At 37.3% G+C, this 19,247-nt stretch overlaps 1 protein-coding gene across 4 annotated transcripts in view; it reads right to left on the bottom strand.

The window, feature by feature from the left end:
* The window catches only part of IMMP2L (inner mitochondrial membrane peptidase subunit 2), a 480,812-nt gene that overhangs the window by 147,700 nt on the left and 313,865 nt on the right, over positions 1 to 19,247 (bottom strand). For all 4 annotated transcript variants that reach the window (XM_064142892.1, XM_064142893.1, XM_064142894.1 and 1 more), the window contains one exon: positions 14,813 to 14,878. In XM_064142892.1, the coding sequence (XP_063998962.1) occupies positions 14,813 to 14,878 (66 nt within the window). The remainder of the gene's footprint in view (positions 1 to 14,812; positions 14,879 to 19,247) is intronic.

The raw sequence follows: 19,247 nt of genomic DNA, 5'->3' as shown, positions 1-19,247 counted from the left end.
TGCATAAAGGAGTAGTGCATACAGATCTGTAAATATTTCCACAAGATGCCTCAAAATCTATTTTGTACATGAAAGGATGCAAAGGAATGGAACACAATTACCTATGCAGACTGACCAGCACTGGTACAAAGATGTGTAGAGGATGCATGAGCAATGGGGGTGAGGGCAGGGTGAAGAGAAGAGAAAACAGAGTTGCCTAAAATGCTGCCTAAAAATGAAAAGAAAGGAGGGTTATAGAATTAATTACTCTGTATTACACCAGCTAATTAACTGATGAAGGTATTTCTACTTTAAATGGTTAGCTCTGTCCATGCAGAATTTATGAGGCTCAAATTACTTACAAAATGGTCTGGGGTTTCTTTTTTATCATTATCATAAAAATTCACATTACACACAGAAAAATGAAAGGTACATATGTTGCTCTGTGCTTTAAATTCAAAGTTTGCAATATTAGGGGCACTTCCTTTACAACCCTGTAAGATTTATTTGCAGCCCTGAAGTCTGCTTTTGATGTTGCATTCTTTCACTAATATACAATCACAGAATCGTTTAAGTTGGAAAAAACCTTTGAAGATCATCAAGTCCAATTTTCAGGTTGAGACCACCATGGCCTTAAACCATGTCCCAGAGTGCCATATCCACATGAGTCCTGAACACCTCCAGGGACAGTGGCTCTGCCACTTTCCCAGGAAGCCTATTACAATGCCTGACTACCAGGAAAGATTTTTTTTTTTCCTAATATCCAATCTAAACCTCTCCTGGCACAGCTTCAGGCCATTTTCTCTTGTTCCATGATGTGACACTAGGGAGAACAAACCAACCCTCACCTCACTACAACCTCTTTTCAAGTAGTTGCAGAGAGCAATGGAGTCTCCACTCAGCCTCCTATTCTTGAGACTAAACAATCCCAGTTCCCTCTGACAATCCTCATAAGATGTTCTCCAGACCCTTCCCCAGCTTTGATGCCCTTCTCTGTACTCTGCTCCAGCAGTTCAATATTTTTTTTGTACTTGGAGGCCCAAAACTGACCACAGTATATGAAGTGTGGCTTCACCAGGGGCATGATTATTTCCCCACTCCTGATGGCCACACTGTGCCTGATATAGGCCAGGACAGTGCTAGCCTCTTGGCCATCTGAGTACACTCCTGGCTCATGTTCAGATGGCTGTTAGCCAGCACCCTGATATGCCCCAACATTGCTGGGAAATACTTTTACCTTGTAAAATCAGCCTTGTGTCATCAAACTGCAAAACTTTAATGGGTCTCTGATATTGGGGTTTTAGCCATCTTTTTTTATTCTTGCCTCTCTTTCACCTCTCACATTCTAATTTCTGCTTTACAACTTTATTGTCAGGGACATATAGAACACAGTAGATAACATTAGCAGATACTTATTTAAATACCCCAGAAACAATATTCAGAAATATACATGTACAGGACTTCACGATCAGTTAAATGAGTGCAATATCTGCACCTGATTGGTGTGCCATTGACAACAGAGTCAACACCAATGTGTAAGAGAAACCAGCTGGGACAGCAAGCTTGTCCAGCTGTACTGATATAGTCATTGTGGAAAGTGCTATGGGGAGCATCTGCAACACTAGAGAAAATGATGGCAAGAGGAGTCTTGCCTGGGGATGATCCAGTCCCTTCCTTCCTAGGTGGTCTTTGGTGTATCTTTCTCTCCTCTTCTCTTTCCTTGTCTCCCTCTTTTTAATGTTTATTTTGCTTTAATAATAATTTTTAAAAGGTGATTTTTTTTTTTTTATTAAATGTGTGCATGCTATCAGCTATGGATCTCACAGCTAAGCCTGTCTGCTCAGCCTTTACACAACACAGAGAATAGTCTGGATTTTAAGAAGCCTTCTACAAAAATCAGTAGACATTTACGTAGCATTCCTGATATAGCTACCATTTTTGCCCACGTTTGCATCATCTCAAGCATGAATGACAAAAAGAAGATTAAGAATGCTACTAATTATAACATCAAAGCAGTTTGTGTGGCCCAGTTGGAAGGAAAATAATCAAGAAAAAAATCATTATTAGCTCAGAGAATCACAGAACCATTGTACCTTTATATTCTTTGGAAAAAAAAGTATTTTAATTGATGGAGAGAAACAGATTGGTTAATAGTCCTCAGGCGTTTGCTATTATTTCAGAAATTGACCCAAATTTTCAGATTGTGTGTAGCAGAGATCCCAAAAGAAAATATCTAAAGCTAATGTAACTCAGCCTGCTCAAACACTATCAATATTTCCCACCAGAAGGAGAAAAGAATTAGGGACCTCTCGGTAACCCATAAGGAAACTAAAGCTTTCTTCAGAGAAATAGAGAAAGCAAATTAAAGCAGCAACATCCTAGCAGGTTTGTCACATCTCAAATAATTCAAAATGTTGAAGATTTTTTTAGTAGTTTGAGGAAACAAATACTGCAGACAAAAGCAAAAAGTGCTTTCAGTTGAACTATCTAAATCTGACAATGTAAAAACAAGTAGTTGAACTTTGTCTTCATAGGGAAGGAAATGTAGCAGTTCGCTATTTCCCTTAATTGCCTTCCAGATAGATGACAAAATTTAGCTCACTTCTATCCCAGGTGAGAGAGCTCTTGATAGGGGCCAGAAAGCATTTTGTATTAACCTCTGTCTCTTTGCAATTAGAATTAACATCAGTTGAGTAAAGCTTACGCAGGAATGAAAAATATTCTGTACCTACAAATTCCTTATGTTACTCTTGCCCTTCTCATAAATTTGGCTCAAACAGTTAATTGTGTTGAAACAAACATTAGCATAATGCCTGAGGATACAATTTTTTACCTGGCTATGGAGTGTTGGCAGCAGAGATGCTGAACCTAAACTGTGGAATAACTCATTAGGAAATATGCAATAGCTGTGGCAAGATTTACTACAAATATGCTTGAATTGTTTTTAAAAATTAATATTATGTTGCTATGCTTGGCTTAATTAGCTTTCTTCTTCATTTACAAAGCATATCTATCTGGTTTATGAACTTGGTCTCTATTCCTCATTCTTGAAAACCTGCTTAATTAAGTTTTAACTACTGCATGAGATTTAGAAACAGTAGAATGACTTTTATTACTAGAAATCTAAATTCTTTTAAATGCGATCACACCTACATATACTTTATCAGAAAGATGACAAAACACATCCCATAATAGTCCTGAATAGACACATGATACTGCTGCATATAGTTATATATGCCATCCATTTCCACTATGTTGCATATGGGCAATTTTGTTGTGGGGTTTTTGCTGTTCTTTTTTTCACAGAAAGTTGCACTAGCAGTGTAACAGTGATTAATTTCGTCAATCACCAAGTCAGTTCCCTGAAATCCATTAAAGGTCATCTTTCTTTTTTAGCTATGCACTGATTTCTCATCTGTTCATTGATTTCCTTACCCATTATTCTATCTCTTCTAGAGGTCCATCACTTATTATACTCCCACCTTTACTGATTTTGTCTTTCAATTATTTCAAATCCTAGTACAATCTTCTTGAGCATTTATCACTTGCTTCCATTCGTGCTACATCAATGATTAAATTTTAACTTGTTTTCATTATATATACAAAATTGAAACCTAGTCATTGAAAATGCTAACTGGGATATACCTGAAGTTCTAAAAATACATGACATACAGCTTATCATAATATATGTCTGGTTGCATATTAAAAAGCTTGTGGCATAATGGTCAGCCAGCAGAAATTATTTTTGCAATCGCTGTCAACAGACTGCAGCAAAGCAGAAAATATCTGTGGCTCCCCTATGCACAGATGCCAGAGACCCCACTTAATGATTTCTTACCCATTATACCCAAAATACACTGCAGTGTGATCACACAATTTACTCCACAGCAGCAGAATGTCAACAATAGCCTGTTCTATAATAATGAAAAAAGATAATAGTCATTTTCCCTCCCATTCTCATTTGAATCTCATAACCACTGGGGTGATCAATTTCAAAATCTTATTAGTTCTGCTACTGTGAACTATTTCAGGCCCTAATTTCAAGATCAGTTTGTAGTGAAAGTCTATGGAGGCATCTTTTTAAATGAACACTTTACAATTAATACTTCAACCAACTTATATTTGCAAGCTTTACATAATAGCAAACAATTATTTCAAATATTTCAAACTGAAACATTGACAATTATTGCATAGGGAGAGCCAACATTGCTTAGAAAAATATGCACTGGCATTCAAAACTTTGTGAGGCTGTAAATCTAATGAAGAAAAGAAGCAAATAACTGGAAAAGTTTACATAATTTTTGTAAATTTATATATATCATCATTAGTGCCATGGTCTAATTGACTGGCTAGGGCTGTGGGATAGGTTGGACTGGATGATCTTGGAGGTCTCTTCCAACCTGGTTGATTCTATGATTAGTTCATTCTGTGTAGAATTCCATATTCCTTAGTAAACTCAATGGAAAAATGTGAAAAGTTAAAAACCATTATACATCTTTGAAGAAGTGGTTTGTTTGGTTTGGGTTTTTTTCTTTCCATATATTCTTATCCTTAAAAGTGTTTTAACCTGATTATAGACTAAATTAGCTTAGCTCCCTTGACATTAAGACAGCTATCATAGTTCACACTGCCTGAGAGTCTGATTCTTGAGAGTATTTCAGATGATCACAACCAGCAGTTCAAGTGAATTTTAAGACAATGGCTGCGCTTCAGCTGGAGTTGGTAAGAAAACATGTGGTTGCTGACTGCAATGACAAGTATACGGTGTTCACTTCAGCTGCTTTCAGCAGTTCTAAAAGGGAGCCCAGGGGAAAGCAATAAAAAGATGAGCTTTAAGAACAAAAAGAAAAAAAAATCCAGTTTGGAAGTAAAGTATGTGTTTTTCATACATACACAGCTTTCAAAGTGATGCAATTGCATCACTTGAGAGGAACTGGAAACTAATCTCCTTCACTATATCGGAGCAGCATCACGTACACAGCTTAAATAAATAGTGTGAGGGAGCAGTATCTCCAGTAGTAGGGAGTGGAAGGAAGGAGGGAAGACCATATGAAGGTATGGAAGTGGGGGAGAGAAAACCAATACCTTTTCAAAACTACCAACTCAGTCACCTGCAGTTATCTGATAACTTGAAAACAGTCAAGTTAATTCTTCCTTCAATGCAGACAAAGGAATTCAGACAAAAACAAAACATCAAATTGACAAACCAGAAGTCATCATTTGGGACTGTGAAGCCAAGATAATGATGCAGAAAATGAAACAACCTCATACTGAGTAGTCTGCAAGCTCATTTTCTGCTCATTATTTTTAGGTGGATAAAACTCTCACCACGTCACTGGCTGTGTCCAGCACCCTAGATATATTGAAGTACGACAGAAAGAGGACTTTTGCACTGCTGTAAAATGAAATAACTGGTAGGATTTATTAACATTGCTCAAATTTGGCTCTCCTGTTTCAGTATGTTTTTACTCAAGTTTGCAAACATAATATCCCTCATCTTAACACTGCTCAAACTAATAAAAATTGTCCTTTCAGCTTACAGGAGGAAAGTGTACAGAATTGCTCAGATTGTCAATGCCTTGCACAAAACTGGACACGTAGTATATGTGTGGTCTATGACACAATAATGTTTTTCTTTTACTAAACCAGCATTTGTGTGTATCACATCTCTGCTTGTGTTTGTGTTTAAAACCTATGGAAAGGCCTCAACATCATAGAACGTGTCCTGTTCGATGTCTTTATTGATGATCTGGACAAGGGGATTGAGTCCAGCATCAGTAAGTTTGCAGATGACACCAAGCTAGGAGCAGGTGTCAATCTGCTGGAGGGGAGGAGAGCCTTGCAGAGGGACCTGGACAGGCTGGATAGGTGGGCAGAGGCCAATGGGATGAGAGATAACAAGGCCAAGTGCAGGGTTCTGCACTTTGGCCACAACAACCTCAAGCAGCACTACAGGCTGGGGACTGAGTGGCTGGAGAGCAGCCAGGAAAAAAGGGACCTGGGGGTGCTGGTAGATAGTAGGCTGAAAATGAACCAGCAGTGTGCCCAGGTGGCCAGGACAACCAATGAAATCCTGGCCTGGATCAGGAACAGTGTGGCTAGCAGGACAAGGGAGGTTATTCTTCCCCTATACTCAGCACTGGTCAGGCAACACCTTGAGTGCTGTGTCCAGTTCTGGGCTCCTCAATTCAAGAGAGATATTGAGATACTGGATACTGTCCAGAGAGTGGTGACAAAGCTGCTCAGAGGCCTGGAACACAAACCCCGTGAGGAGTGTCTGAGGGAGCTGGGGTTGTTTAGCCTGGAGAAGAGAAGGCTCAGGAGTGACCTCACTGCTCTCTACAACTACCTGAAGGGAGGTTGTAGCCAGGTGGGGGTTGGTCTCTTCTGCCAGGCAACCAGCAATAGAACAAGGGGACACAGTCTCAAGTTGTGCTGGGGGAAGCACAGGCTGGGTGTTAGGAGGAAGTTCTTCACAGAGAGAGTGATTTGCTATTGGAATGGGCTGCCCAGGGAGGTGGTGGAGTCACCGTCCCTGGAGGTGTTCAGGAAAAGCCTGGATGAGGCACTTAGTGCCATGGTCTAGTTGACTGGCTAGGGCTGGGTGCTAGGTTGGCCTGGATGATCTTGGAGGTCTCTTCCAATCTGATTGATTCTATGAATATAATTTTGTAGAAAATAAAGAGCTGCCTATTAATAGTATTATCCATTCTTACATTGGCCTCTACTCAGTGTTCAGCACATGAAAGCCAGTCAGGAGAAGTAAAATGGTGACCATCATTCTGCTGGATACTTGCACTGCAGAGAACTTCATAACTGACCAAGACTGAGACAAACCAGCAGAAATTACATGCACTTAGGTGCAAGTACAATACAGACTTCAACAGCACTTTTCCCACCTCCTGTCCCAGACTTAGGTTCCTATCTTTCTCATTTTTAATGATAAGATGTAAAGTGCTTGTCTGCCTCTTTTTTCCTTAATTCTGCAACATCTTAGCACAAGACAGATTGGTCTTTTGCACAGCTACAGTTAATGCCGGCAATAAGAGTCTGAAGACACACTTCTTGCATATACTGGAGTATATACTTCACATAACTATGAGCTGCATAACTACAAGGATATATTGAAAGCTGCAAGAAACATTACTCCAAGGTGCCTACAGAGTATTTTAAAAACTTCCCTGCTGTTTACTACTGTGGCAGATTAAAATAGTCTTTGAACACTACTGAGACTTGTTATGCAGTGTTCACAGACATGCTACCTTAAAAAAGATGCTCCTTTCTGAATTTTAGAGTGTGACTTACCTAATTAAACACCAACCAAAACCATTTTTTAAAGTAAGAAATAAAATTGAAACCTTTTTTCTCTCCTGTATATGCAGCTGCCATTTGTGTTTTGCTTCAGATGCGTACTAACAGAGAGCAACTGAGCTGCAATTGCAATTGCACACTCAATTTTTAGTATTTTGGGGTTTTTAATAACTAGTCTGAATGGTAACTCCATGAAAACTAGTCTTATTGATGGCATCTCTTTTATTGTCTCGCTGTTGTCCAAATTAAACCTCCTCACTTCAGAAGTAATAGGATATCATAGAATCATAGAATCAACCAGATTGGAAGAGACCTCCAAGATCATCCAGGCCAACCTAGCACCCAGTCCTAACCAATCAACTAGACCATGGCACTAAGTGCCTCAGCCAGGCTTTTCTTGAACACCTCCAGGGACGGTGCCTCCATCACCTCCCTGGGCAGCCCATTCCAATGGGAAATCACTCTCTCTGTGAAGAACTTCTTCCTAATATCCAGCCTACACCTACCCTGGCACAACTTGAGACTGTGTCCCCTTGTTCTATTGCTGGTTGCCTGGGAGAAGAGGCCACCCCCCATATATGATAACACTGCAATTTCTGTACAGTCTCAGAGAATCATATTACATTGGGCTTTTTTCACTAGTGTAAAGAGTTCCAGAGGTCACACTGGGTCTGCATTATGACTCCATTGTTTTTGAGGTATTTTTACAAATTAAACCAACTGAAATATCAGAGAAATGTTATTGGTAATACATATGGTCAGTACTGCTGCTACCAGTATTCGTAAGAGTATCGCTTTAAAATCTTCTGGATATTAAAGGAATTAAGAACTTACTGCATGGAGCAATGGGTAAACACAGCTATAATATTAACATCCATGTTTTTCATGTGGAAAAAAAAAAAAGGTAAAAAAAATCAATGGTGAAAATTATATATTTTCCTTTTTTCCCCAATTTTCATGGGTTTTGCCTATGTGAAAAAGTATTTTAACCTGCATCTTCTGAAAAAAAAAATATAGTAGTTTGGGTTTTTTCCTCAAATTGAACTACCTGCTCTTATTCTTTCTGCCTCTTTGACACTTCCTCAAATATTATGCAACCAAAATCTAATGCAAACAAAATAATTTGTCCATATTTTATAGTAAGTATGACAAATTTTAGAAATACAGCTTTGCAGACTTTCATTACTACACATAAAGATCTATAGATACTTAGAAATTCATTATGGATACAGAAAATCTTCATGTCCAGTTTACCAATTCATATTTATAGCTTAAAGTTGTTGTAATAATATATACTTCCATCATTTGCCTTTCAAAAAATGGAGTCCAGTCATGTGAGGACTCTGCATATGGAAATAGAATCAGAATTGAGGAAAAATGTTCAGGAAACTTGAGGATATGATCAGTGTTGAAGAGTCATGGCCGAGAAGTATAGCTGGAACATACAAAAAACTTACATTAGCTAAAAAAAATCCTTCTGACCTAATAAAAAATAGAGCAAAATAAAGTGCATAAATCCTCTAAGATATGTGGTTTGTGTACATGGCTACAAAATAAATATATTTTGGAAGGTGAAGGTTTCACCTAAGGAGTAGCTATTGTATCTTTTAACTACAAAAAGCACAAAGCCAGAATAATACAAAGACTTGTAAGCTGAAAGGAAAAATGTTGCAAAATTTGTAATCTCTGAGGACAGTTCTGTGTCTCTCCAGAATACAATCACATCTCGCGAACACTCCTGACAATGTGGATCCCCACATCCACAGGTCTACACTCACAACCCAAAACCAACGGATTCTGAGGAAGAAAGGAATATGACAAAGACATAAATATTGCCTGTGCATCATGATCAACTCTCATTCCTGCTATTTTGATATATCTTTTACTGATATTCCAATTATCTATTCTAACTTCATGCCATTTTAAGCAGTACCCTACCACACCACCAGTACCTCAGAACAGTTACAAGAAGTCTTTGATTTTTTTGTCAGGGTAGGAAGAGCGCAGAAACAGAACAAGACTCTTACTATAATGTGCTAGTTTGAAGCAGGCTAGAATGTTTTGGTGAGAAAAAGTAGATCATAGGCTGTGAAAGAAAAACAGTGGTGATGTCTACTCCCCTCACAGTCTCGCTGAGATGTACGGGAACAAGAAAGAAAAACATTAGATAACACTCTCTCCATTTTCACGCACTCTCTGGCTGGGCTCTGGCTGAGCTGCATCTCCCTAACCTCACCTGCCACTCACCTTTGCTCCTTAACCTCTTGGCTGAACCTCTTTTCTTCCTTAGGACTGGGGTAAGGTTTAGAAGGGCAGGGGGAAGGTGCAGGGGTGGTTGAGAGCCACTCCTGGGGACTCAGGTTTCTGGGAGGGGAGTTATGTTTCTGTATTACCTTTTACCTTGTATATTTCTGTTTATAACTGTATATACTGTAAATATCTGCTTGTATACTGTGCTAGCTGTAAATAAAGAGCTTCATTTACATTCCCAGAGCTGGCTGAGTCTAGTTGGGTATTTCTAAAAGTGTGGGTGGCGGGGTACACCCAAACCATCACATATAATACTAGTGAACACAAAATTATTTCTGTGTCATTAAATGGCAAAGGTCTGGATGTCATTCCTGGTGTGTCATTGCCCTGAAGATGTTATGTATTAAAATGTACTTCTGCCACAACACTGGCAAAGTCTGAGTTTTTCTGAAGACTGCTCTACTTCCCAGAGGCAGGCAGTAATATTTTTAGTGTAATCTAACACCTTTCAGAGTCTCTGCATGAAAATAGGTGCTTTGTGGAGCAATTATCCTAGGTCCTCTGAAAACAAATAGCAGTCACAAGTCTCAGAAGAAACAGAGCTGTTTTCATACTGAAGGGCTCCTGAACACCTCCTCTCTGAAAGAAAAAGTAACCGAACACTGACCTGGAGTAATGAACAGTTCAAGAAAAACTGAAAGGGTTCTCCTTCAACTGTACAGAATGAATACATTTTTGAGTCTATTTTGAGGCAGTATGGGTTATATTTTAACACAGAAAGAAGTTACACTGTGATTACTGCAGCTAATAGCTGCTGATGGACTTTATTTTACACTTTACACCTTTTTCAAACCTCATTACATCTCTGTCCTTGCTAACATTCTGTGAAAATAGTTTCTGCAGTTAAAAACAGTAGTAAAATTTTTGAAGTTACTGAAGCTTGGTTTAGACCTACAGTCTACATAATGAACTACCTCTGCATTATCACACTTAGAGAAATGATGAACATCGTCTCGTTCACGTCTTCAGAGCAGCTTTGCAAGGCGCACCAATTAAACGCAGCATCATTTTGGTCCTTAGAACACTGCCTCTTAAACACCCTAACAACATCCTTGGATAAAACTTTAAAATTGCTCTTCCTAGGGGCTCAGAAATTATTTTTAATTCAGGTGCAGTACTAAGAAGCACACCAAGTTCCTGCAGACCTGTGCACTTGTGATACATAAGGTAAACAGCAAGTTACTGAACAGACTTAATTTTTAATGTTGGTAGTTTAATCTCAGGTTTGGTTTACTTTGCACAAACCTGCATTTATTTGTGTTACTAAAAGCATACCTTAACTCATCTGTGATAGATTACAATAGATGTTTTCATTTCCACTAGTGTATTAAAGGTAAATTAATTTTAATAAACTTAATTTTGAGCTACTCAATGTGATTTACAAAAACAATATTGATTTTTAATAGATTGGATTACATTGACTTTTAAAACAAGGCCTTCTTTGGAAAAAAAATATCATTTGAACAGTCTACAGGAACCACTGTAATGATTTCTTACCTAAAGTTAATTCTCCTGTGAATTCATGGGAGACAAAACAGAAACTCACGTACGGGAGCTACCCTTTGCAATACAGTATCACAGTATCACCAAGGTTGGAAGAGACCTCATAGATCATCAAGTCCAACCCTTTACCACAGAGCTCAAGGCTAGACCATGGCACCAAGTGCCACATCCAATCTTGCCTTGAACAGCCCCAGGGATGGCTACTCCACCACCTCCCCAGACAGCCCATTCCAGTATCCAATCACTCTCTCAGTCAAGAACTTTCTCCACATACTATCTATATAAGCTGACCTGTAGATTCATTCTCAAGGGCTGAACAGTTATTTTCTGTCTGCTCTTTAAATTCTTTTGAGCAGGAAGTTCTACTAGCTTACCCAAATTAAATTACCTGTTATAAGCGTGTGGCACGTACCACACACTTCCAGAGATTTACTTCCAAGCTCATTACTCCTGAACTATCAATTAGATTGGAAAGAAGCACAGAAAATTTAAATACTAGGATTTTGAGTCAGTGAGTTTGAAGCATTTTTCCATCCCTCATAGAGTATCTCAGGAAGTAAACTACTATGTAGACCTAATGTCTGACCTGAAAATTACTAAATGAAAGGTCAAAGCAGACCTCTGAAAGATCTCTTATGTCCATTCCTTTTAAAAAACTAGAAGTCTATCATTATTTTCAAAATGAGATAATTTTTATCTTATTCAATTCTTTCAGAAAAGAAGAACTGAAACCCAGGATTTTTCTGCTGTAGAGTCATAACACCTGAACTCAGGACAAAATACAAGGAACATTTCATGTGTTATTAATGGCTTTGCCTAATTGTTCTTTCATTACTTTCAGTAATCAACAAATTGTGAAATGCTAACTAACACACTTTAAATTATACAATATGCAAACACAGAATTCTTGTGGCTAATTAACCCTAATCATGCACAAAATACATTGAATAAAGATAATTTGCTCACTTATGAAAGCATAACTACAGACTCGCAGACCATATTGTCTCATGGAGCACTAAATGAAAACACCTTTCAGCTGACAATTTGCAAACCTTTTTTCACAATGAAAGACTGGAAGAGTTACCATTGGAAGCAAGTATGAATTCTATCACATGACACCAAGCAAAATCTGCAGAGCAAAACAGACTTTGTACATGACACTGACCTTCCAGAGATATAATGGCCAACACAACACAACTCTGTATAACCACCATCTTTCTGCAGAATCATTGTACCCAGAAACAGGCACACACATGCTAGAACATGATTTTATCCAAGTGATGATTCCTATTTGTATGTACCTTGGAACTGAAACAATTGCTCTGTAATGAGACTGGATGACTTCTCAGCAAGAAGGAATTCTAATTGATCAGCAGAGTACTAAAGACAACAAGGCATAATGAATTGCGGTTTTTAGCATACAGGCATAATAAGACTTTATATTAGGAAAGAAGATGTTTGAACATTCCTCTAAGGTCAGTATATAAGCTGTGCATCTTGCACCAAAAAAAAAAGACAGGGAAAAATCTCATATTTTCAGATACATTTTTGTACATGGTCCATGTTACTTTCAGTTTCATTCAGGGCATTTTATGCTGATTAGAAATAATTCAATATACCAAAACATCTTAAGGTATCAAAGCAAAGTCTCTTCAGTTTGTAATAAAGACTATCTTTGGACATCAAATAAGAGTCAAAAATCTTCTCTTTATGATTTCTCTACGGGCTTTCAGTTGCCAGTTGCCTGTTTCAGTAACAAATATCTTAATCACGTATTTACTTGCAGCATCATTACAAAAAAACCCCCACATTATAGAAAACTCTTGCCAGCTTTGCCATTTTATCTATTAGCTAAGCTTTTACTTTATTCTAGTGCTATGAAAGTGGCAAGTATTACTGATATTTTCTACACATAGAATTTGGGAATAGTTGCATGTGATAAAACCAAGTTATAACAGTCCAATAATTTATTCTTTAGCTTAAATTTAAAAAGCATGGAGGCAATTTTCATGTATTCAAGTAGAAGAAAATGCACACCTGAATTACTAAAATAAATATCTACAGGGACAAATTAGTCTAACGTGTTTTGCCAAAGACAAATGAGGACCATCAGCTTTCTGTGTCCACAAGTGACTCACTAACTTAGAGGGTCATCAGTGCTTTGCACACATTTTCTCTGCCAGGCTCCACACCTTTGTCCATGTGGCAAACGACACCTCCAGAAGTAAATGAAAAATTCAGAGTCTTTGGGTATTTGAATGTATGGCATAATTAATTTCCTGCAGCTGGAATTTAAGTTACTGAATATCTTCAGTGTTGCCAGAACTACATTCATCTTCAAAAATTCAGACAAATAAGTTAATAACATAGAAGTGTGAAAAGCGACACTTGAAGTTGCCTTACATTGTTATAGAAATGAACGAGGAATACTGAATCACAAATATCAGTCTTATCACTTATATGAATTACAACACCAGTATCACTACATCAATAAATGAGTACCTTATTAAGGGCATAGGTCCATAAAAGGCATCATTCAGCAGCATGCACTACTCTGTTTGTAATTATTTAAAATGATAGATTATTTTAGCTGCAGCTGTCCATAATTTTTAGACATCACATTATATACTTAGTGTCTGTCACTTCAGATATTTTGATTCAAAGATATAAGAATTTCTTTTCCTTTCTGAAACTGAAATGACTGAGAATTTTTCAATAAACCAGAAATTACATTTCCCACAAGAGGGCAAACCAAAAAGACACGGACATATTCCTTGGTGCCCAAAAGTTCACCACTTGCTGCTATTAACTAGGTCCCATTGAGAACACACTGCAATCATTGGTTTGAATTGCAGCTGCCAAATACTCTTTAAGTATTCTCTACATCATAACAAGAGTCATTATTTAAATGAATTCAGTCTCAATCTACCATATTGGCTGAGAGCTCCCAGGGTCATTCATACCTTAGTGTGAGAAACTAGGGATTCACCCTTGCAGTTTTATGCCAATTCTATTCTGTACCTGGGGAAAATAAGCCAAACTTTTCAAATAAATACTACTGTTTCCACAGAAACTTTTTATTTACATCTACTAGTAATTTATTGCCATCCAGTCCCAGTAGGAAAGTCTCCCTGTCAGTACTCTAGAGCCTACTCTCACTACAACTTTTTTTCTGATAATTTACTCTGAATCAGCTCCACCATATTCCCAACAGATTCCTACACACTGCTGTGAAGACTGTAATTTAGGAAGATTCTGTCTCTAAAATAAATTTTAAAAAATAATTTAAAGATACACACACAAAAAAAAAAAACAGACAAGGAAATAAACAAAAGCTTTTAAAAGCACCTTACTTTTTTTTTTTTGTCCAACCACAGTATTAAACAGTAGCTGGAATATCTGAAAGAAAAACCTGAAACCTATCATCTCACTGGAAAACTGCTGTACAATTACCAGCCTTGATACATGGCAGAAATATTCTAAGAAACACACATTATTTGTCAACCATGTACCTTTTGTGAGAGAGGGAGCAGTTCTGTGTAGTGTATCTCCTTTCATTAAAAAGGAGACAGGTACAATGCTTACATTGCTGTTAAGAGTAAACAGAAAACACTAGAAAGTTCTTGTTGTCTGGGATACTGATTTAAAATCCACTGAAAAGCTGCACTATTCCTATAAAGATTCAAAGACTAAGGCTTAAAATACTTACTTGATAATGTCTCCTTCAAGAGCAATCACTCGTTTAATGATCTTCTGTTCAGGGTTTCTAGGAGACCTAAGACAAGGAATAAGGTTATACAATGAGTAATGTTCCTGTTGTTTTAAGAAAATGAAAAGAAATTCCACAAAGAAATAGACAGTATTAAAGTAATCAGGAGATTCCATGTTCTCCTTGACATAGCATCAATCACTGTGCTGCATGGTGAAGTGAAACTACGAGTAATCATTCTCATTGCAAACCATCATTGAAAAGCAGATACTAAAAGTTACCTGCTTACAAACAGCACAGCATACCTTTCATCACATAAAAAAGGAACTCCACAACATGAAAAGTAGAATGCCCTACTACCAGTAAAGAGGGCAGAGATTAATGTATTAAAACCAGTATTCCTCACCCTGTTGTGTTTAAACATTTATGTCACTCACTTTAAGAAAGAAAAAGCAAAACAAAACAAACAAACCCCCAAAAAAACCAACACCCACCTTGCTATTTTATTAATATCTATCAGTAATTTACAGAATCACAGAATTATTGAGGCTAAAATAGACCTCTGAGATCATCAAGGCCAGCCTATGACCTAACACCACCACATCAACTAGACCATGTCACTAAGGTAGAATCATAGAATTAACCAGGTTGGAAGAGACCTCCAAGATCATCCAGTCCAACCTATCATCCAGCTCTATCCAGTCAACTAGACCATGGCACTAAGTGCCTCATCCAGTCTTTTCTTGAACACCTCCATGGATGGCCACTCCACCGCCTCCTCCATGGATGGCCACTCCACCGCCTCCCTGGGCAGCCCATTCCAATGGCAAACCTTGCCTAGAAAATTGTGGATGTTTTAAAAAAGTTGTGATACTTTCTTCGAGTTTCAGCTATAACCAAAGCTTCTTAATGACATATGTGCTGGGTTGAAATTACTCCCAAAATAAAATCACCAGACTAGCTCAGAAGGTTTGGAAGCAAAGTGAAGCTATATTTACAAGTAAGCTAAAAACCTAGGCATAAAATACAACATATATGTACAGAATATATTTACATACATGTACAATTATTTTACAATTCAGAAAACACAAGGACCCCTCTGGACAAACTCAAAAGGGGCTACCAGCAACCTCCCTTTGCCTTCCTTCCCTGAACCTCATAGACGTGACATGCCAGCAGATGGTCAGGAAAGAGATAAGAGAGTAACGCAAAGCAGAATCACAGAGAAGAAAGCAAAAAAAGGCAAAGAATGGTTTCTGCAGAAAATTATATACTAAACCAGCATGCAAATGGAATGATGTAGCTCTACATATTATTTATCTTTTGTATCTTGGAGGTCTCTTCCAACCTGGTAGATTCTATGAAATTCTTAATTACAGCCTCTTAGACATTCAATCGCGAGAGTTTGATATTACAGTTTTCATGCCTAAAAACACTGGCCATGGCATTTTCACAACAGACTTTGAGCTCATCTCTGGTCAAGTGGTAGCACACACTAAGATCACATCTCATTAAAAAGCAAAGCAGAGATGAGTCTGTGCGAAAAACTTGCCCACACTGCTGCATGACTGAAGACATTTGCATTTCCCTTTCAGCTCCAAAAGTTAAAAATAGATCCAGACATAGTCAGTTTTCTTTAATATCAAGCTAAAAAGGTTATTTCAAACATTTTAGAAGTGTTTTGGCTTTTTGTGCACATCGATGTTATTTGAAATGTATGTATATTTAAAGGCAATTAAATAAAATTCAACAAGCATAATTTTGAATTTAGAAAAAATGGTATCACCTTACACTTTACCAAGCCTGAAATCTCTTCTCATCACAAAGCAGTGTGGAGCACTGAACATTCCTAAGGACCATAGTTTACTTCCCCAATTACCACTGGAATTACCAAATCATATCGTTTACAGTAATATTTTTTTTAGCATTAATTTTAAACCAAAGAGCTGCATATTCCAGTTCAGTCTTGTCTTTGGTTTTCTTTCTTAGGCTAAGAAGGTGCATTTTTATAGCATTGTACATGTCAGTCTTTGGAGGAATTGATCAAGTTTTGGATGCTCACGCACAGCACTTTCCAATTCTGCTCTGTAAGAGGTTTCAATGCACTCATTTGAGCATGGACCACATCTTACACCAAACCACAGCACAGTCTAAGAAAGTCTCTATTATTATAATCTACTATGAAATAAAAAATATTTGCCAAAAAATACTTTAGTGTTAATTGATTTAACCTTTAATTCATTTATATTCAGATTGTAATAATTTCTTTTAAAATCCAAGTAATGAAAACAATAATGCATAATGTATGGGAAGAAGTGTTTCTTACAGAGCAAATGAAAACAAATCTTAAGTTTGCTCTTTCAAAACTCTCTTCCAATTTAACAACTTGCTTTCAAAGGGTCTTTGAAATTCCCCATGTAAGCACTTTGAGTTGATTAGTATGCATATATTGTAATGTAATTACTGACCTCTCCCTTAATTTGCCTGCCTCATGCAAAAAAATTGTAATGACCTTGAGTAAACATCACTCTAAATCTGAGATAGGACCATTTGCTCTAAGAGCGGTTCCTTGGCTGTGGTCATGACATATTTAACCAAAACACACAATTCATTGGAAAGACTTCAAGGAATTCCTTGTACATCATTGTTCTAAATCTGGAATATTCCTAATATTTGCATCCAAAGTAGTTTAAAAATAAACTTAACTAACATTTTTTTTACAATTCATTAAAATGACAAAGAACTGCTAAACAGCAGGCTCAAAACAGTCAGTAACACAGGCACTTTTAGATAAGTATTTTCACAGAATCACAGAGTGTCAGGAGCTGGAAGAGACCTCAAAAGATCATCTGGTCCAGCCCCCCTGCCAGAGCAGAATCACTCCACAATGTCCATCAGAGCTCTCTGAGCTCTCCTCTTTTGCCAGTTCTCAATCCAGCTCACAGTACACTCATCGAATCCACACATCCTGACCTTACTTATGAGGACATTATGGGAGATAATATCAAAAATCTTGCCAAAGTCAAGCAGACAACATTCACTGCTCTCTCTTCAGTCACACTATTTAGTCATCCCACAATAATTGAATGGAGATGAAAATGTAAGTTATTTACTTGTTCTGGTCAATGCAACTCTGAATAAAACTGGTGGGTGTGTTTTATCAATGTTTTTTGACTGCTAAAACACATCTTGAGTTTCCACTAATTTTCTTCCTTTGAGCATGCTCTTCAGATGTTATTTTTTTTCCTATTAAATTTATTCTTCTGTCTGATACTGTCACTTTTAAGCATAATAAAAACATGTTATTTCAAGTCCTGGCCTATTTAAGAGAGCTTAGCCAGACTGTTTGCTTTAAACAAGATATTTGCTTCTTATTAGCCAGAGTATACCACAAATATGCCTAGTTTTCAACATTTTAGTTAATTTTTTTTCAAAGTCATGAAATAAGATAGAGGATCTGTAAAAAGATGAAGACTTCTGCTGAATTTCTGCAGTCCTAATAAAAGTTAGTTCTGCAGAAGTGTAGTTGTGTTTACTTTTCAGTTGTTTCATTTTGTTTTAGAGGTGTTTCATTTTCTTTCCTTTGATTGCTAAGACAATACAGCCTTTTAACTGCAACATCTTTAAATATGTTAGGCTACATAGCTGTTCTCCTATTTATAAATTATTGGCTTGCAACAAACAGAAAATATGAAAATGAGGAGGAGAGATGTCATTAAAAGACATTTTCAAGAAGTGAGTGAGCAGTTGGCAGCATATGAGGAATGCACTAGGAAAAAAATGAAAAAGGAAAAATAAATCCACTTCTTCAATGGCTACTCCACTTGCAGTCAATTTTCCTTTTCCACGAAGAAAAGTGGAAAATAGGCAAGTCTAGCAGTGTGTCCCTCAAGCTATCAAGTTTGAGGATAATTCATTGTTACCAATTTCTCTTCAAATAGCACTATACTCTGTTAAAGGACCTCAGGAGACTGACGACTGTTTAATACAAAAAGAAAGCAATGGCCTGTGCAGCATTCAAGACTGATAAATATGTCTTTTGTCAAAATAATTATTGCAACTTCACCTACAGGTCACCTAATGGCTGGCTTTAAATAGGAGAACAAAAGAAATACAACCTATCTAACTGAAATACTTCCTGACGATGGAACAATTCACTCTGCCCTAGCAACAACTTTAAGTTTATGCACAATGCAACAAAGAAATCCTACCCTCACCACAAAGACAGGAATCATGACATCAAAACTCAAGAGTTCTAAGATAAACAATTTACCAAGTGGAAATTAGATACTTAGTATGTGTTTGCATGTAGTTTTCCAGGTACAGTCTTATCGACTCAGCATAAGCAATTTACCACAATTAGCTTTTGGTAATAATCCTGGTTTCTTCTCCTAAACATACATGTTGTATTATTCTATAGCGACTTTGAACTGTG

The sequence above is a fragment of the Pogoniulus pusillus genome, chromosome 4 (assembly GCF_015220805.1).
Source record: "Pogoniulus pusillus isolate bPogPus1 chromosome 4, bPogPus1.pri, whole genome shotgun sequence".
In the NCBI taxonomy this organism is placed as follows: Eukaryota; Metazoa; Chordata; class Aves; order Piciformes; family Lybiidae; genus Pogoniulus; species Pogoniulus pusillus.
Note: the sequence above shows the minus strand (reverse complement) of the source record. Positions and strands in the feature narration are given on the sequence as shown.